This window comes from Chelmon rostratus, chromosome 23 (genome assembly GCF_017976325.1).
Source record: "Chelmon rostratus isolate fCheRos1 chromosome 23, fCheRos1.pri, whole genome shotgun sequence".
NCBI classification, from domain to species: domain Eukaryota; kingdom Metazoa; phylum Chordata; class Actinopteri; order Chaetodontiformes; family Chaetodontidae; genus Chelmon; species Chelmon rostratus.
The window spans coordinates 18843765-18863794 of NC_055680.1; the positions used below are offsets into that span (position 1 = coordinate 18843765).

Below are 20030 nucleotides of genomic sequence, written 5' to 3' on the forward strand. Positions count from 1 at the left end.
TATGTTGCCCCCATCACTGACCCCTGAACTATTGCTTTACGACATACCTGTTACATACCTGTATATGAAATAGCTTATATATAAGATAAATATAGACACACACACACACACGGGCCTGTCTGTCTCTACATGTTTACATGCTCGATTTAAAACATGCAGATCGTTTTTTATATATTTCAACTCACAAGTGCTGTTTATACTGAACATATTGCTGAACTTACTCTTCGTTGCATGTCAACATATGTCAGCAGCAGCAGCACTAATGTTAATTATTGTGCACTGAATCGTGTCTGTTCATGTTTTGTGTCATCTGAGGCGTCAGTGTGCAGAGACTGTGCACCCGTGTGGTCTACAGAGAGGATGTGGACTGAGTCAGTACAGCCGTGTGATGGGTTTGAGGTCTTTGGGGTTTTTCAGTGCACATTCAGCCCCCTCTTCTGGAAGAAACCAGTACTACAACCACTGCCACACACCAAACCTTTAACTTCCTTGTTGTGGTTGGTTATCAGTGGGTCGCTGCCTTGTTGTCATGTCTGTGATGTGTCTCTAAACATGCTAGAAACAACAGAGTCGGTGTTCAGATCTGCATCAGGATGCTGTTTAACATAATAGTACTCATCGAACAGCTTTGGAGTGAGCGTGATCCATCTGAGTCCTTGTGGTAAGTATGTTTTTTTTTGCTGTTTTTGTCATATTGACCTCAGTAAATAAATGATGAACCCTAAAAGCATTTAGAGACAATATTTTAGAAATATTCCTCCAATGCAGCCTGCATCTATGAAATGTTTGATTTGCATGATGTTCCTAATATCTTTACCTCACATTTTACCTGCTGTGTTAAATTATAGCTTCTGCACATTTGACCTGAGTAATGTTTTAAAGCCTTCTCAGCAATGCCAGGATAACATACGTGTAGGCCGGGCATCCTTGTTTTAATTGCTTTTTTTTTTTTTAGCTTAAACTGTCAGATTTAGGAAAAGCATCTAAAATCTGCCCAAATTTAATTTGAGTGTGGTTGTTGAATGTAACCTCGAACACATGATTAAAGATTTACCTTTTATGACAGTGTCTGTTAGCTGACGACTTTTCCCTTTAAATGTCTCACATGCTTTTATTTCAATAACTGTTCGAAGGTTTGAAATAATTCCCCAAAAAACATCAGAGAAAAGTCCAGAAACTGAAAACGTGTTTGTTTTTTCCTCTTCCATTGATCACCTGACGGCCCCCTGAATTTATCTGGTGACTCTTTAGAGGGGCTCGACCCGAGGTTTGAGCACGTACAGGTACAGGCAGGCAGGTAAAAGTCACAAAAGACACGGTTTAGGTCAGTAAACAGCTCTTTGAGCGACAGTCTTGCCTGTTTAACCTGAAAGTGATGAGACGACTCAAACACACGTCAGGTAACAACTCTGACGCAGGACGCAAAGCTCCGCCCCCGGGTGAAACGCCAGGTGTTCAGGCGGGGGGAGGGGAAAAGACTGGTTTCACAGCTGTACAAGAAATAGCCGAGACAGGACGCTGGTGACTGTAAGTACATTTCTGTCACTTTATCTTAAACTTCAGGCACTGTGGTGCTGCAACTGTGCAGTTTGAGTAAAGCGCGCGTGCTTTGCGCTGTGAACGAGCCGCCAGGTGTTCGGGTTGGCAGGCAGGTGAGCCGGAAGCTGCGGATACATATATGAACGCGATAAAACCAGGCGAATTTTGACCCATTTGGCGACTCATAGCCGGGAGGCGCGAGGACAGCCGTTGGGCTCGTTCCGTGCACGCGCCCGCGCTCACACGGAGATTCCAAGGACTTGACGGTGGTGGAGGAGGAGGAGAAGGAAGAAGAGGAGGAGGGGGAACGGAGAGTTTCGAGTGGGATACGTGAAAAATGCAGCTTGCACGGTGAGTTTTCTTGTTCGGGTCGTCAGAAACTCTCGCCGCGCTGTTTTTCACCTGTTTTGACGCGGAGAAAGACGCAGAAAGGAGGCGCACACCGTCCGACAGGTGTGCTCCTGAGCTCCGGTTCCAGTGTGGGCCGCCCTGTGGCAGCATGGAGGACGAGTCCCGGCCGCTCCTGTTCGCTGTGAGCTCAACTTCTCACCGACTGCTGTGGCTCTGTGTTGCTTTCAATCGATTATTGAGTCAGCTTGTCGATTGATTGGTTCATTGATTAATAATATAAAATGTAATTTAAAGTCAGTCGAGCTTCTTGAGCACTTTTCTGTGATTTAAAATATCTTTTGGTGCTTTTATTTAGAGCTGAAACGATTAGCCAGTGTTAACTGATTAATCAGTTTCCTATGATCAATGAAAATCATTCATTTGGGAAACTTCTCGAGGTAACTCCCAGCTTCTTGTGGAGTACTTTCCTGTTTTTTTTTTTTATCAATATAATGTTTAAATACATGTTCTGTGGTATCTTTTGGTGATTAATCAATTAAGAGAAAACTGCTGAACCACTCTGCTAATCGATCATTTTCTCTGTTTTACATCGTCATGCATTGAATATCTTTGTTTTTTTGAGCTGTTGGTTGGACTAAACCACGAATCTTCAGCATCAACATGAGCTTTGGGAAAGCATTTTTAGCTATTGTGTGAAATTTAACCAAAACAGTCGATCAGTGAATGTATTGATAAGGAATAGTAGTGGATAGCTGCGGTCAGCGGGTCAGTCAGTGGCGCTGTTGTCCCCTCCTTCCTGTCTGTCTTGTGTTGGTGAATCAGACGATAATGAGATAACGAGGAGGAAACCGACTTCACGTGGTCGTAACTTGATTACAGTTAATGTGTGTGTTGTTCTGTGTGGCTGTAAACACGATGTGACATATGACAACGTCTCGTTCACACACAGCGTCCCGTCCGATGAGCTTCAGGTTGTTTGCGTGACGAACAGAAAGTGTGTTTCACTGCAGGGACGTTGAACAGCCCAACATTAGCACTCATTCACGTTAGTGTGAAACGTGGTTGCAGAGGCAGCAGGCGGAGGAGGTATTTAGCAGGAGAGAGACACATAACTCCCAGTTTAACTCAATCTGCAGGATTTACACCCATCCGGCCTGCTTCTGTCTGCAGGGTTTTACATTCCGTTTCGGTCCTCCAGTAAGAGTCCTAATCAATAATCTCTCAGGTCTGGGAAATACAAGTTACTGCTGTCTGCTGCTGTTCTTCATCTCATAATGTCCACAAATCCCAGCTGAGGAGCCAAAACAACAACATGTCGGTCCGTCTCTTAGTACTGTCCGACTTCCTGTCTGTGCCTCCCAGCTCCGAGCCCATTGGTTCCTTCTGCAGTCGAGAATCTTTGAAAATTTAGTGTCAGGTTTAAAAAGCTTCAGCAGTTTCCTCAAACAGCTGCTCGCTGTGGTTTTAGTCAGACAAGCAGGAGGAGAGAGAGCATCCGTTGGGACTACTTTCAGCGGCGGAGGAATCCACATTTGGTGCTGTGTGTGTGTGTGTGTGTGTGTGTGTGTGTGTGTGTGTGTGTGTGAGGAATAAGGTAACTAATGATCGTTCCAAATCAAAACCTTCTTGAATAACTCATTTTGAACATGTATATAGTATTTAAAGTTGTTGTTTGATAGTATTTAAGGTTGTTGTTTGGTAGTATTTAAAGTTGTTTGATAGTATTTGAAGTTGTTGTTTGATAGTATTTGAAGTTGTCTGATAGTATTTGAAGTTGTTTATAGTATTTAAAGTTGTTGTTTGATAGTATTTGAAGTTGTTGTTTGATAGTATTTGAAGTTGTCTGATAGTATTTGAAGTTGTTTATAGTATTTAAAGTTGTTGTTTGATAGTATTTGAAGTTGTTGTTTGATAGTATTTGAAGTTGTCTGATAGTATTTGAAGTTGTCTGATAGTATTTGAAGTTGTTGTTTGATAGTATTTGAAGTTGTTGTTTGATAGTATTTGAAGTTACAGTGTGGCTTTAGACGGCTTTTTGGCTTGAAGTGTCATTTTAGATGAACAGGCTGCAGCTCTTTGAATGTTTCTGATTGGTTTCGTTTGCATGTATGTGTAGTTTTATTTGTTCTTTCACTCGTCACGTTCTCAGCCGACGGTGGAGGAAGATTCAGGTTGTCTTCCTCCTGTTTGACGATAAGGACGTGGATGCCACCTGACTTGTTTTGCTTTAACAGGAAGTGTGTGTGAGTGTGTGTTGATGGGTGTGTCTGTTTTACAGGGAGTGCCTCTCTCAGGTTACTAAGAGTCAGTCAAGATTCATCCTACAGCAGCCTGTGTGTGTGAAGCAGGTGACTAACCCACCTGAACACGATTACCTGCACACATTCCAAATTCCTGCTTAGGACACAGCGGAGCTCGGTGTTTGGGTCACAGCAGGTGTGCAGCTCAGAACTGCATTACGAATTTCTTAGATTTAATGTTGGATAACTACTATAGGAGTAAGACCGCTGCTGCTGAGAATCCAGCACATCACAGAACCAGATTCCTGAGTTATTTCTGAGGTTGGATGAAATTTGATCAGCTGACGACACACGAGCTGTATGAAGAGTTTAATGAATGAAAAGTGACTTCTCCACAGCGCAGCAAAACGTCCTGAAATGTAAATGCAGTTTGCATCAGAACGAGAATCGATTTAAATCTTTGTTTAAAACCTTCAGTCCTGAAATTATTACTTTGCCTGACTTTTAACGAAAGGCTGGAACCAATTAACATTTTCATTATTGATTAATGCATTAGTCACAGTATGTTAAATGCGTATTTTATCTTGTGAGAGCCTTGACGTCCTCACATTTGAAAAGCTGGAACCAGCAAAACTTTGACGTTCTTGCTTGAAAAATGACTGAAATGATCAACAGATTCTGAAAATAGTTGCAGATTAACTTTCTGCAGCTTCATGCATTGTTTTAGCTTTAAAATTTCAAGCATTTGTTCGTGTCCTGCGATCAGGGCCGGATGACATCACGTGACTCAGTATCTCTGCAGTGATTGGTTCTGGAGAGCGACACAGATTGAACCCAGTCAGCATTCAGGATGGGATTTGAACACAGCGGCTGTTCACAACTGACGGAGACTGGTGACTTTATTTTGAAATGAATGTGTGTAGAATAAAAGTACTACAGCTGAACTCCACCTGCGGTTTACGTGTGTTTTTAGTAAAAGTCGACATGCTCGTACGCACAGCGAGGCTTTATGAAATCAGCTCCAGCCTGGTGGAGCAAAACAGCTGCTGAGAAAGTTGTTTTAAAAGTTAGTCAGTTAAAAACAGGTGATCGAAACAGGTGAAAGGTTTTGATGTTTCTTTGCTGGAAGCTAAAAATCTGTTTGTTGTGTTTTTCAGGTTTGACCTGATCGGCCAATCGCCTGCCTCCTGTGTGACCCCACCAGTTAAACTCCTGATATTGATCAAATTATCGATCTGTCATCTGATTCAGACCCTTCGATGATCCAGGACTTAGAGAACTGATACCTGCTATAGATTGCTGTTGCTGGATTATTGATCACATCTGAACCAGAGCAGCAGTTGATAAAAGAATATGTGTGAAATGTAAATGGGCTGAAAACCTCCAGAGACAGCTGAAGCTTTTGTCATCTAATTAAGCTGAGTTTTACTGGTCAGCTGACACTTTACAAAGGCTGTGATTGGTTGGCGAAGCAGGGAAGCTCTCCCTTATTTCTCAAAGGATCATTGTAGGGAAAAAAGCAAAAGGCCGATCAATGGCAGAGTCAGAACTGATTCATTACACTGATGATGTCCAATCCCATGTGGAAGTTAACGTGATTACGATGAATCCCCCTAATCCGAGGGTTGCCAATGGTAACCCGACCAGCCTCACCGCCTCGCCGGCGCCCCCAGCTGACGCACACGACGGCAAAAGCCAGCAAGAGGGCAGCAAACTGAGCAGCCTGTTGAGACAGAACCAGTTGATCCACTCTCTGAGCAGCGGACTGAGAAAACACTGCGACTACGTAAAGATCACCGTGCCGGAGGAACGCGCAAACCGCCTCCCTAAGGAGTGGTGGAAGACCGGCGTGGCCTTCCTCTACGCCCTGTTCAACCTCATCTTCACCACAGTCGTCATCACCGTCGTCCACGAGAGGGTGCCGGACAAGTCGGTGAGCCCGCCTCTGCCGGACAAGTTCTTCGACTACGTGGACCGAGTGCCCTGGGCCTTCACCGTCACCGAGGTCAACGGGCTGATCCTGGTCGGACTCTGGCTCATCCAGTGGCTCTTCCTCAAACACAAGTACGAGCGGTGTTAGTAGAAGTACTCACAGGACACTGTAGAGAGCTGGGGTCAGTTTAGGAAGCAGGTCTGATAAACCCTCACATAAAAACCTCTGTGGGGCCACTTTCACAATGGAGGTTCTTCTTTTTTTCTATTTATTGGTTAATTGTTTAATTAATTAATTAATTACTTGGCCAGATCCAAAACCACAGAATGTTTGTTTCAGTATCATATAAACAGAGAAAAGCAGCAAATTCTGACATGTGTTGGAAGAGAATGATGATAAATGACCAACGATCAATCAGTGGAGATTTGTTTTCTGTCGGGTGATTAATCAACAAATTTTTACCAAATTCAGTCATTTTACATCATTATAGGATTAACCAAGGCATGAACTGGCTGGCTAATCAATTTAGCACTAAAGTAGCTTAGTAAGTACGTAGCTCTGTACGGGAGAATCTGGAAGCCGTGAATGTTACCTGGGCCAGTTCTCACCAAATACACGACTTTTTTCTGTCCATCAATGAATTGATTGATTGTTTCAGCTTGAGAAGTTGAGTCAAAGACCATCAATCGACTAATACTTGCAGCCGGAGTCGTTAATTTGTGATCGGCACGGTCGGCTCTGCTGCAGGGCTGCTCCATCATTGGATGTTACTTCAAGCCTTCTGTTAGCGCTGAAGGTAAAAGTCCAGCTAATGAGCACAGAGCTGGATTAAAAACTCTTCCTCTGTCACGTTTGACTGAAGTGAACCTCTTTCTCTTTAGAGCCATCGTGGCTCGCCGCTGTTTCTTCTTGATCGGGACTCTCTACATGTATCGCTGCGTCACCATGTACATCACCACCCTGCCCGTGCCCGGAAAACACATGGTCTGCGCTCCGAAGGTACGTGTGCTCGCCGTATACTGCAGTTCACTGCAAATCCAGCTGTTCCCCACGCACTCCTCATCGTCAGTAAGTCTTCTCTTGTTTGGTCGTCTCCGTGCAGCTGTACAACGACTCGACGGGCAAAATATGGAGGATTTTGAGGCTGATCTCAGGAGGAGGTAATACCCAAGCTTTGACCTGTTTTAATATACACATTAAAACCCTGCTCTCTGAAAAAGCACAGCAAACTTTTACACATGCTGTCGACTGTCACAGTTGTATTCATGATATATATGTCACTACTAAAGCCTCTGCCACCTTCTACAAACACACAACTCAATAAAACAGGTGAAAGTTCAGTTTTTTACATCAAGTTTCAGTAAAGACTTCCACATCAGTGAACGTAGCAGCTACATCAGTTCATGGTGGAGAAGAGAGGAAAAAATCCTGCTAAAGGTACATATCTTAGCATTACAGTTGCTAGCTTAGCAGCGCTGCCATCCCATTTTTGACCTCAGTGAATTGGAGGTTGCGCTCGCTATAAATCACCACGTATATTTGCAATGAGAAGCGATTCAAAATGCGTCCGTCCAAATGGATTTTGGTGGAAGAGTGAATCAGTAAACAAACTTTAACGGTGACTGAGCTGGTGAATCTGTCGCAGGTAGATTCAGTCTGAGCACCTGCCTAGAGCTCGCACGTCGAGGTGATGTTTCAGGCACAGATCGGTGCTCCTGGAGGTTTTTGAATTTTACACAGCGCCAGCAACGTGTCGCATGTTCAGTCACGTACATACGATTAGTCTGCGTTGTGTCTTTTGATGTGTCGTTTTTTTTCTATTATTCATCAAATTTAACACATCTTGACAGCAATAAATTAAAGGTAGCATTCTTAAACAGTCTGGTTGAAATGATCAGAAAACTGAGAGAACACATGTTTGTGGTGATGGTGCAGTTTCTGAGTATTCACTTTAGTATTTTGTCAGTTCTATGGCTGATTTTTTTTTTGTCGTAGGGATAAAATAAAGTCATTACGACCTCTCGGGCTGTTTTACAGTTTGCCCAAAACTTGAAACCTTTTTCTAAACTGCTCAGCTTCTGTAGTTGCTGCAGTTTGCCTGCAGAGGGCAGTATATGTGCAGTTATTATCCAGGTTGAACTCGGCCGCTCTGCTCGTTGTTCAGGTTTGTCTCTGACCGGCTCTCACCTGATGTGTGGTGACTTCCTGTACAGCGGCCACACTGTCATGTTGACGCTGTCCTACCTCTTCATCAAGGAGTGTGAGTACACACACTGCTTTGCACCATTCATTTCAGTCTGAACTCACTGTGTCCTGCTTATCGTGTGGTTAAGTGTGATCGGTTTGTACTGATCTATGAGGTCGTTGATCATGTTGGATGTGTGTGTGATGTCTCGTCTGTGTTCAGACTCTGCTCGCTGGATGTGGTGGTACCAGTGGCTCTGCTGGCTGCTCAGCGCCTCGGGGGTCATCTGCATCCTGATTGCTCACGAGCACTACAGCATTGACGTGGTGGTCGGGTACTTCGCCACCACCAGGACCTTCTGGTGGTACCACACCATGGCCAACACGCATGTAGGAACACACACAAACACACACACACACACACACACACACAGGACAGTACTGAATGTACTTGTACTGGAGAACTGGAGGCTCTAGTCTGGTGCAAGGCCATGGAGTGCCTTTAAGCTAATAACAGTTTTTAAATTCAGTACGAAAACCAAATCCTTCATTCATTTGTGTTCCATCTTTTGTCTATTTCTGCTCAGTCACTGCGTGAAGCTCCAAATAATTACCTGTCGAGGACGTGGTGGAACCCAGTCTTCAATTTCCTGGAGAGGAACGTCCAGACGACGGTTCCCATCGTGTTCTCGTGGCCGGTGGCCCTGCCCTCCTCCTGCAGGCAGCGGTACAGGATGGTGGAGGGGGGGAGGGACGAGTGAGGACAGGGACCGGACAACTGGCCCAAGCATCCTTATCCTGGATTAACGAACTTTAGCATCATTATCATTTCCGGCTCTCCCCTGCATACTGAGGAAGAAACGCTGAGAGGAGGAGCAAGACGTTACATTACTATGATCACCTGGTATTTATTTATCAGCTAGTTTAAGCCACAAAACAGCACTAATGCTGTTCCTCCTGAATCTGAAGTGACGAGTCGACGTTCAACACTGTCAAGAAAACAAGTGGTTTTAACTCACCTGAGAGTCGAATTAAATCCACAAGTCGTTAGAAAATTAGCTTCACATCTTTGTGTCTTTGGTACACCATTGTTTTTTTGATCCATGCATGTTTTCTGACATGACAAACATCGCTGTCTGCATCTAATTGTAGGTTTAATAGCTTTCAGATGCCATAAAAGTTTCCTCACGTGCCATGAATCCAGCCTCTGGTCTGGCTACTACGTTTGGGATTCTGTCACGATGGAGTTCAGGTTCAAACCAGCTTCTGAAAATGGACCTCAGATGTCAACGTGAAGGCTGCTAACTGCTAGCTAAAGCTTGTGATACACTTGCTTTTTACAGAGCATATGTGTAGGCAAGCAGCTGTGATACCAGTGTTACTGTTCACATGCTTTCTGTGTGCTTCATGTGAATCTGGAGGATTTTTATCCATGGACCAACACCAGAGTGTCTTCAAGGAGAACTTTGGATTTTCCACAATCAAAACTAAACATGGTCACGTAATGCCGCCAGTTTCCCGTTATTGTTGTTGCAGCAGCAGAGTAATTGATATACCTGAAACATGCTAGCATGAAGAAGTTTTGAGACAGGAGACCACCTTTACGATACCAAGAAACTTTGATACCTAGCCCAAAACACAACACCAAAGGACTTGTCAGCATGTTAGCAGGCTAGCAGGAGGACATTGTGAGACACGAGAATATGTTTGAAGGACAAGGGAGAGAAGAATGGCAGAAAAGGAGCAATCAGCTCTCTTCTTTTGGTAAAACATGGATGTTGCTTTAGCTAGGTGGCTGGTGCTAAACACAAACCATCGGTGGCTTTGATTGGGCTCGGAACACGTTGCCTCTGGTACGTCTTCAAAACAGCTAAAACAAGTGCCAAACAGATGTTTCTTTCACCAAGAAGTGGAGTGAAATTTTCTGCTAATGAATTTGGTGCAGTCAGCTAGCTCATTAGCCTAAACGCTCATTAGGCTTACCGCCAACAAAGCCAAAAATACATTTAGCAGACATGAAAGGCAAATGAACCACCTCCAGTGTTTTTATTGAAATCATTTTTTTTATTTTTGAGACTTAGGACCAAAGATACGTTGCTAGCAACTTAGCATTCTCAGTGTTACCTTCAGTTTGGTCTTCATATGAGAGTGATTGTTTATGGCACTGACTTGGGTTCAGTTATCCACATTGAAGCCAGTGTTACAGTTCTCTTCTTGTAAGGACAGTTTTGTTGTTTAGCATCCAGGGAGGGTAAAAGTTTCACCTGCCAACAAAGAAAACTGAGAGTAAAAATGCAAACATTTAGATGACTAATTCTGACTGTGCTGTTTGTAAGCAAGCCAGCTAGCAGCTAGTAGCTAAACTGCTAGCGACTTAACATTCCAAGTGCTAACTTGTGTCCTTATCAGTTTGAGACTTCATAAGTATGTTTGATAAGAATTGCTGCCCTCTGTGCTTGATTATTGATGTTTAAGTTATAAGTCAAAATGTAAAGTATCGAGACTCTGAGCCCGCAGTGGTCTGTATCTGTTGTTTTGGGTTTTGTTTTTTTTTTTTTGCTGTTGTTCTCTTAAGTCTCTGCCATTCGTTATTGTAAAATGAATGTGTGACAGTAGCTGCCTGTAAACTAAAACTCCCTGAAACTGCTGCTGATTTAAAGTCGGATTAATGAAGGTTGTTGCTCCTTAGTTATATGAACATGTTCCCCGATGTTCCACGTTCTCAGAGTTCATTATATTTGGTTGAAGTTCGACGTGAACAAAATGTGACTATCAGATGTTTGATTTCATAATAAAATCATTTTTCATGACCCTTCGACTTTTTGTCTAGCGCCATCATCAGGTCAACATTTTAAGTCTCTGCTTTAAGACCAAATGACAACGTTCCCATCAGCTTCAGCTGTACTTCGTGTTTGCTGCAAATGTTAGCATGCTGATACGCTAAACTAATAGTGAACATACTAACATTAGCATTAAACCTGGCAGAGCTGCTAGCATGGCTGTAGACTTATATTGTATTGACATGGGATGGATGATGGGGATAGGAATGATTTCCATATTATGGCTTAGTTGTGTGATTACAGAGTTGGTCCTGTTAAACATACACTGCAGTGATGATGAATTCTATTAAATCTGGGATTCCTTGTCTTGAACAACAGACTTTTGCAAACATGAGGTGATCATGTTTCTGGTTGTTTCAGCTCTTTCAAATTTCCCATAATTCCAATTTAACTGTTCCAAATCACAGACGTTTTCTTTAATAGCGAGTAACTGATGTGACATGTCAGAATGATCCATTCATATGGTCTAGCTAAAATTCGGAAAAACAAATTTCCTTCTCGGATGTTACCAAGAATGTAATTTATTGATAATTTTTCACATTCCTGAATTTCCCCAGTAGAGAATTGATAAAGTCTTATCTTAATAGTGGTCATGTTCAGTCTTTCTTAATTGTTTGATTTTCCATCAGTCAATCTCAACATGATGAAGAGTAGCTACTCCCAAGGCTCAGATGGTGGACCTGCTTGCCAGCACTTGAACGCACCATCAGGACGACTGATGACCATAAGAATGGACGCCACTTTATTCGTAACCATCATGGGATTGTGAGTGTGGGGAGTGAGGCTTCAACCAATCAACATGCACACACCAGCACAGCATCAGACAGAAATCTGTATTTTTTACTGAGCAACAAACATGTTTTCCACAATATCTCCAGATTCAGACACACTGTCTTAAAGTAAATCAAAAGTAAATATTGACTGCAAAACGGATTGATTCATTCCCATCATGAGTATATTTAAAAAGTAGTAAATAAGGTTTCATTAGCAGTGACACACAACTGACAAGGTTGTGTGTGTGTTCATAAGTAATTAAATTTTAGGGTCGAATTAGGTTTAGTCTCATGTCAGTGTCGGGGTCACGTCCCCAAAAGTGATTTAAGCATGACTGTGTGTTGTCTCTACAGGGGTCCCATCCAGCACCGAGAGTCCAGCTGCAGGAAAAACCACAACAGATCACCTCATTCTCAGCTCAGTGGGACTCGTACACTATCACACACACACACACAGGACAGTCCGAGGTCAGCTACACTTAAATAAGTGTGTCACCACATCATCACACTTGTTGTTGTAGTACAAGTAGCAGTGACAGTAGAAGTAGTAGTACACTACCAGTTTGTTGATTCATCATTGTTTGTACTTGTATGCAAGTTCAAAAACTCTAAAAAATAAAATATATTAAAATTAAATATTTTTTACTGTATTCTGACAATTTGCACAAGAAAGTGTTTAGAAAAGTAAAAAAAAAGAGTTTCACTGAAGGTTTCGTGTCACCGGCTCGCTCCACAGTTTTTATTTTATTTAGTATTTGTTTCCTAATGTCTGTAGTAGCACCTACTACTACAGCAGCAGTAGTACCAGTAATGCAGTGGTAGTAATATTCCTGAGCTGACACATCACACACACCACAGGCATTAAAGATGGCAGAAGTCTTTTATTTTGTTCTTTTTAACGCCACCCGGGGCAGCTTCCTGCAGGCTGCTGGCTCTGCTTCCTCTTCCTTTTACCCTGCAAAGAAAAGAAGAAGACGGAACTGAAGCCCGGCTGAAACACACACACAGTACACATGGTCGACACACGGCGCAGTACATACGTAGTTGTCCCTGGCGGACCATCCGGGGTACAGCTGCATGTGAAGCAGCCTCTCCTTCTGGGCCAGGTCGTAGTATTTGGACTGTTCAGAGTGCGACAGAGCGTGCCACTGAGACAGAGCGACAGACGCTGGTTACAGAGCGACAGACGCTGGTTACTGATCAACATGTTACATCGCAGTTGTTCAATCTGTGCAAACCTGTGTAGAAAAGTGTAGAAATGACGGCGGTTTTACGGGGGTCGTGTGCCGGACTGTATTTTTGGTGGGGAGCGGGGACTTGCTGGAAGGCTGCAGACAGTCCGGCAGATGCGCATTAGGTGCTGCTAGCTTACCGTAGTTGTGTTAGCCAAGCTAGCTGTTGCTCCCTGCTTCCAGACTTTATGCTAAGCTAAGCTAACCACCTGCTGGCCGTAGATTCGTATTTACTGTAATGATATGACGATGGTGTCGATGCGTCAATGACATCACTGTGATGTTTTCAGGGCCGGCCGGAGGACGGGGTCTCACCCTGCGTCCCAGGATGCGGTTTATGGCGGCGCTCTCTCTCTCGCGTCCCTCCTGCAGCACTTTGTGTCTCATCTCCTTCATATAGAGCATGAAGGCATTCAGAGGCTTCTTCACGAGCTGTCTGCTGAGGGCGAGAGACATACAGGACACAGAGAGAGAGAGAGAGAGAGAGAGGAGGTCATCCAGCTCCACCCACTGCACTACTGCAGTACTACTGCACAAACAGAGAGTACCTGTCATAACAGCAGTTATCACAGCAGTAGGAATACTAGTAGTAGTAGTAGTTGTTGTTGTTGCTGTGAAAGTAGTGTGTAGTGTAGGAGTTGTACCAGAGTAGTACCTACTACTAGCTACTAGCAGTAGCAGCTGTGGTTGAAGTAGCAGCAGCAGCAGTAGTTCTTGTTGAGTCGCAGTAGTACTAAGAGTACTGTAGCAGTACCTGATACTACAGCAGTAGTCGCTGTAGTAAAGGTAGCTACAGTAGCAATGGTAGTAGTCGTAGTAGAAGATGTGGTTGCAGTAGAAGTAGTAGGAGCGACAGTTTACTTCTATGAACTGCTACTACAGTAGTAGCAGTAGTGGTTGTAGTAGAAATAGTAACAGCAGTACGTTTATTACTAGTTCTTTTAGTGTTCATGGTTGCAGTGGTGCAGTATCAGTAGTAGTGGTGGAAGTCACTCATTTTCTCTGCAGTAGTAGTACTGCAGTAGTATACATGTGCTGACAGTGGGGCTTTCTGCCATGTTGGGGGGACAGAACTGGTCTGAACTGGTCTATTTCAGACATGTTTTTTGACAGTTTCCACTTGTTACGCGTAACTTAACACCAACCTCAACCTGAATCGACCTTATTGTTGATTTGATTGATGTGTTAACAGCACAGTTTACTCCATCTCTCCTTTGTTATGGCCTGCATTCATGCCTCCTGTTGAAACTCACCTGCTGGAATGGGGTCGGTTATTGTACTCATTGTCAGTTGAGTCCAGATTTCTGGTCTCAGTTTATTCTTGGTCTTGTGTGTTGAGACTGGTCAAACATAAGCTATTCTAGTATAACTAGCATGTGATATCAGCCAGATTTACCTCAGCATCACAAACTCACCTGGTGACACTGTTGCCATGGCAACATGGCGGCGAGGCGGAGTGGGCGTCTGCCTGTTGGGCAGCACTGATTGGCTGGCTGTACGGGGAGGAAGGAGGGAAATGTCTGTCGCTGTAGATGAGGAGAGGGATGAGAGGATGGACGGATGGCTGAAGAGGGACACAGAGAAAATTCAAATTTTAAAGTTTAAGTGTTTTACATTGTCAAGCATGAAAATGTGATTTTTACATACGTTATTTCTTCGAGCTGTCCAGTTCGGATATTTAGATTTTTTATTTTTTTCCCCCCATCAGGCATTCTATAGTTGTTGGTGTATGTGGTTAACGATGGAGAAACCCAGAGGTTCCAGCATAGTGTACTTGGTAATAGAACATCTTCGGCCAAACATCAATGATTGACTTTGCAGCGGCATCATCATCAGCAGTCTGGGATGTGTGAAGTCGTCTTTTCGACGCAAGACGCTTCATTTGGGTTTATTTCCATTGGCCAACTATTGCATGGAGTCTCAATCTGAGTATTTTTGATGCCTCCTGGATCCTGAAGAGGAGTTTTTGTTAAGATCAGGACTCATTCACTGTAGTAGCACAACTGTGGATGTTGTACTGGGTGCCAGCTGCCTCCCTGGTGGAGGTCTGAGAGCTTTTTCTAGTTCAGCATCTCATCCTGGATTTTCATTCTGTTTCAGAAGATGGACTCATAAAAGTAAGATAAGAAAGGGAAAATATGACACAATAATAGGCTAATTAGGCTTACATACATGTCTTTTGTTGCTTTGACAGTGTGGCCCTCACAGTGTCTCCTTAGAAACATCTTGGCCCTTTAAACAGATGCAGGTGAGGACCGCTACCACCTCAGGTTCACTTCATAACAGGCTGCATACGTCATGAAGTGTAATGTTTTCTCTGTTGCTATGGAGTTACTATTGATCAATGAATTATTAGTGACAGTGAATATTCAGTGTAGCTGGAGGTCATTCACTGCGATCCCGTCTCCATCTCCCGTCTCTCATTTCCTCATCGTCACATCGTCACGGTAACGTTAACTGCTGCAGAGCGTTGTGCGTTGTTGAGTTCACACATTAAGGTTATATCTGAGAATTTACAGTCAGCTCCTAAATCACAGATACAGATTTTTCTCCAAAACATAATAACCAGTGTGTGGGAAGTTGCAAGAAATTGACAGAGTCCGAAATAAATGTGGACAAACTGTCTGAGCCTCGTCTGCCTCACATTCATGCTGCCCTATCACAAGAGATGAGACGTTAATTCACTGATGAAATCTTGCATCGCTGTCGCCAATTGATCCGGACCTCTGACCTTGAATAAAAACCAGATGCAGACCTCTGAGCGAGGACACCTGATCTACAGTATATAATGTGGAGCTTCATGTTGTAATTCCAGGAAGAAGCAGTAGGAGCGGTGTCAGATAGAAAGAGACAGCCGCTGGTAGCTTTCATCTGCTTTTCCTCTCAGCTGTGTTTCCCTAACAGTGTAGGATGGCTAACATACTGCCAAGATGGCTAAAATCACACACACACACACACACACGGCCCGCGGGGGTTACATTTAACACTAATTGTCTTTGAAGGGGAAAGTATTGGCTTGAAGGGTCACACACACTCACAGCAGCAGCAGCAGTCTGAGTGTGTGACGGTTTGTTTCGCCCCCTGCTGATCAGATCCAGGTACTGCTGTTGAGGCAGATCCCAGTCAAGCATCTCAGGTTTACCTGAAACATGACAAATAAACAAGGAAGTCGTTTTTAAAAAGGTGTGTGTGTGGATGTTTATATTTCATCATATTTGGTCGTGTTACCCACCATAGGTCAGATCTGCAGGCTTCAGATTCAGTCCACTTATCACACCAATCTCCTGCAACAAGATCAATAAGCCAATGAATTTACAGTCACTGTTGCAGGAGATCAATTTATTTAAGAAATAATTGTTACATAACTAAATAACACATGACTGGATTAATAGAGTTTTGGTGCAGAGTTGATAATCAGTCAAGTTTCTTTAAAAGTAACAAAACCGAGAAAAGTAAAAAAAAAATCTTGTGAAACAGTGATAAATGAATAACTTAAATTTAAATAAGTTAAATTTATCATCGTAAATAAGTTAATTGATGTATTTATAAGAACACATATACTAACATTAGCTACAGTTGTTATATATAGATATAGTAGGATAATAGTTTAAAATAGTAGTTTAAAAATCCTGTGAAATGTAGATTAATTCAAATTTGTGTGATAAACATTTGGGTTTTTGCTGAGGTACATATATAGAATAAATGGGTGTGTTGAAAGCTGTGGAAAGGTGAGCCTTGGCAATAACAATAATAATAAAATAAACACTTTTCTTAATATACTTCAAAAGATTTTTGACAAAGGAAATGAGAGAGATAGAGATAAAATAAGATAAAATAATGATTGATAATGATCCAAGTGATTTTTCCCTTTTATAATGTTTATAAAAAATACCTTCCTAATAATAATAATAATAAATTAATAACTACTTACCTCTCTGCTGGGCATTTGCTCCATCTGTTGAGTCATAATAAAAAATGTTCTTCTTGTTATTAGTAGTGGTAGAAGTGAGTGGAGGACAAAGCTGACTGTCAGATCATCAGACTCTGCAGACTGGTGGGATTATATCATGTTGGGATGTTTATAACACCCCGACCCCCCGACAATAAGACCTTAACACACACACACACACACACACACACTCATTCAGCACAGTCATTTTTGCCCTGGGCTCTTCCACTGCCGCTGCTCATATTCTTGTTACACACTCGGCTGACAGTTTTTATGCTCAACAATGAGGCTAAGATCAGACAAAAACTGAACAATACGCTGCACAGAGACAGTTGTGGAAAAAGATTTCAGATTGAGATCCTTTACTGAAGTAAATGTTCCACTACATTCCAAATTCTACCGGAGTAAAGGTACAGCAGTATTGTCAGCTTCATGCAGTAAAAGTACAGCAGTATTGTCAGCTTCATGCAGTAGAAGTACTGGCTGTGCAGTAAAACATCTCCTGGGACTGATCTCTGATTCTATGAGACATTGGATTGTTCATGCTGAATGTAGTGAAGGCTCATGTTAGATTTTAGATTTAAACCTTTGTTTTGTTCAGTAGCCTATAAGCCCTTTAGTTCAGTTCTCGTATTCTCGCCCTGACTTTAATGGTAGAATTTATTATTTTAATTCATTTATTTTCATTGATGTGGAATATGCATGTGATTCCAATATTCTCCGTCGAGAATTCATTTGTCCTATGTTTCTACAGTATTTGAATGATGCACGTAGTTTGTTATGTTTATACACCTGTTGCATTGTGGGATAAGTCTCGCTCTCGCGCTCGCCGAGAAGACGCCAGAGCATAGACGCGAGGGAGAGAAGTATTAAGTCGTGTTTCGTTAACTGTCCCTTTTTTAGTGTGGTTAGTGACCGTAGCAGTGCAGTGTGAATCCCTTTCGTTACGTTTAATGAATGGTAGAGTATTTAGTGTGTGTTCGTGAAGAAGACGGAGCGAAGGACTGTTGCTAGCTAACTGAGGGAAGTTAGCTCAGATCGTCTGCTACTGGACCGGAGTTTTGCTGCGGGCTGGCTAGCGGCGTTGGTTCGTGTCGTCGTTGGCGAGGACCGGAGGTCTGTTGCTGGCTAACTAGGACCGTTAGCTGGTATCATCGGCTGTTGTCTACTGGGACCAAGGTAACGAGTGATGGTCTGTGTTTTCGGCAGACATCGTCACTGTTATTGAATTCGTCGTGTGCCCGCTCTCTCTCCCTTCTTCTACTTTTCTTCCTGTCCGATACGCCGCACCTGTTGTTGATCTGCTGATTTCTGCCCCGGGGCTTGCGCAGTGTGCTGCGTTCAGGGGCAATAGGAAAACATGCATGTGAGGATAGCAACTGCACACATTAAAAACACAACCCAGTAAAAGCATGCATTTTCTAAACACTGCAAAATTAAAACACAAGTTAAATAAAGGCATAAAGTTACATAAAAGTTAAATAAAAACATGCAGCACAATATTAAACATGCATATAAAATCCCCATCAACTCCGGCCCTGTCACATATGGATTTTTTTTGCATCTGTGTTACATATATAATTGTCTTGGAATTACAGTCTGCCTCCTTCCCGAAGTTATTTAATTAAGTGTCCACTGTAAATTATAAGTACATAGAGGTACGCCGGTGGCTGTACACAGCGCCATATTTTTTGGGTTTAGTTAATATACAGTCCTTGCTTTAATTTAATTTCAGATTCAGTCACCGCCACCACAATTTCTGGTCCTTCGAGCCGGACAGGGATTTAGTATAGCTACTATGGCTAGTAGTAGACTAGACAAAGCTCCAGCACGCCCCAAACGTACCCTGAACAGACCCAAGTATCTAGATAAGTATGTCACTGGAACCCATACCAGCCATAACTCAATGGGTCAACGCACTCACAGCACTGCCAGTCTAGCCTATCATAGGACGAGCACCCGAGCTGATGTACCCATCAGCCACAGTGAAGATAATATAGTCAGACTGACCGCAGCCATTCAGCCTCAGTTCAGACTGCCAGCTAGGTTTGACGTACCTGACTGCACAGACAATGACCATGTAGAAGACCAGGACCGCAGCCAGTGCGACATAGTTCGACTCAGACCTGACAGCCCAAACTCAGACAGCTCGACCGGGTCAAGAGGCAGCAACGCCAAACTGTTTGACATTGTCAGGTGTCAAGAGGAGGCTGCCCTGGAGAGGGAGCGCATACAAGCCCAAGTTGTAGCCCAGCAGGCTGAAATCGCCCTTGAGAAAGAACGGATACAGGCTCAAGCTACATCACAGCAGACCCAGGCTTGATCCAGGCAATGCTACAGTTAGTGAAACAGAGTGACAGCACCATGAGACAGTCCATACAGCTGATCGGCGAAGTCATTCAGAGCCTCACGCTGCACTCTTCAGCCTGGCCCTCAAGGAGGACATCACGAAGACCTTCAAGGGAACATTCTCTAGATCACATATGTCAAACTGATTCCATAAAGGGCCGTGTGGCTGCAGGTTTTCGTTCCAACCAAAGAGGAGCACACCAGGCCAACCAATCAACATCAAGGGATCATTACTTATCAGCTGAAGACTGAGATCAGCTGATTAATTGATTCCAGCCTGGTGTGCTCCTCCTTGGTTGGAACGAAATTGCTTAATATTTGATATGTATGTATCAGGCAGAAGTAGTTTTAAAAGATTCAATCATTTAAAGTGGAAAAAAATATAAATGTATGATATTTTTATACCAGTTTTTGTGAAAGGGACATTTTTGGCCACGAGGGACAAATCAGGATGGATTTTTAAGGGTCATTTAAGGGTTAAATGTTGAATCATTGGTGGCAATTACTAATTAATGTCGTCAAATTGCAATTAGCATTAGTCCTGTCATTTGCCCTCGACAAACACTGATACATGTTGGAGAAATTGTTCGTAAACTTCTGTCACTTTTTTTTTATTATTATTATTCCATTGTGATTTACT

General features: G+C 43.0%; 2 protein-coding genes across 4 annotated transcripts; one reads left to right on the forward strand and one right to left on the reverse strand.

Moving 5' to 3' along the window:
• The first annotated feature begins 1448 nt into the window (after positions 1-1448).
• On the forward strand, positions 1449-11062 carry LOC121626343 (phosphatidylcholine:ceramide cholinephosphotransferase 2-like). Of its 3 annotated transcripts, none has more exons than XM_041964803.1 (7): positions 1449-1527; positions 5288-6194; positions 6945-7062; positions 7166-7223; positions 8228-8323; positions 8471-8637; positions 8835-11062. In XM_041964803.1, exons 2-7 carry the CDS (start codon positions 5665-5667, stop codon positions 9006-9008), a joined length of 1143 nt encoding a protein of 380 aa, XP_041820737.1. In that variant the 5' UTR covers positions 1449-1527; positions 5288-5664; the 3' UTR covers positions 9009-11062. The 3 variants fall into 3 exon arrangements, with proteins under 3 accessions (XP_041820737.1, XP_041820736.1, XP_041820738.1); XM_041964802.1 differs by lacking the exon at positions 1449-1527 and adding an exon at positions 1800-1890; XM_041964804.1 differs by lacking the exon at positions 1449-1527 and adding an exon at positions 1969-2071.
• A 1662-nt stretch (positions 11063-12724) lies between these two features.
• Positions 12725-17038, reverse strand: LOC121627002 (transcription factor 7-like). The gene is made up of 7 exons (XM_041965760.1): positions 17024-17038; positions 16325-16376; positions 16131-16234; positions 14508-14656; positions 13408-13528; positions 12901-13008; positions 12725-12815 (listed from the first exon to the last, which is right to left on the reverse strand). Exons 1-7 carry the CDS (start codon positions 17036-17038, stop codon positions 12756-12758), a joined length of 609 nt encoding a protein of 202 aa, XP_041821694.1. The 3' UTR covers positions 12725-12755.
• Between the last annotated feature and the right edge of the window lie 2992 nt (positions 17039-20030).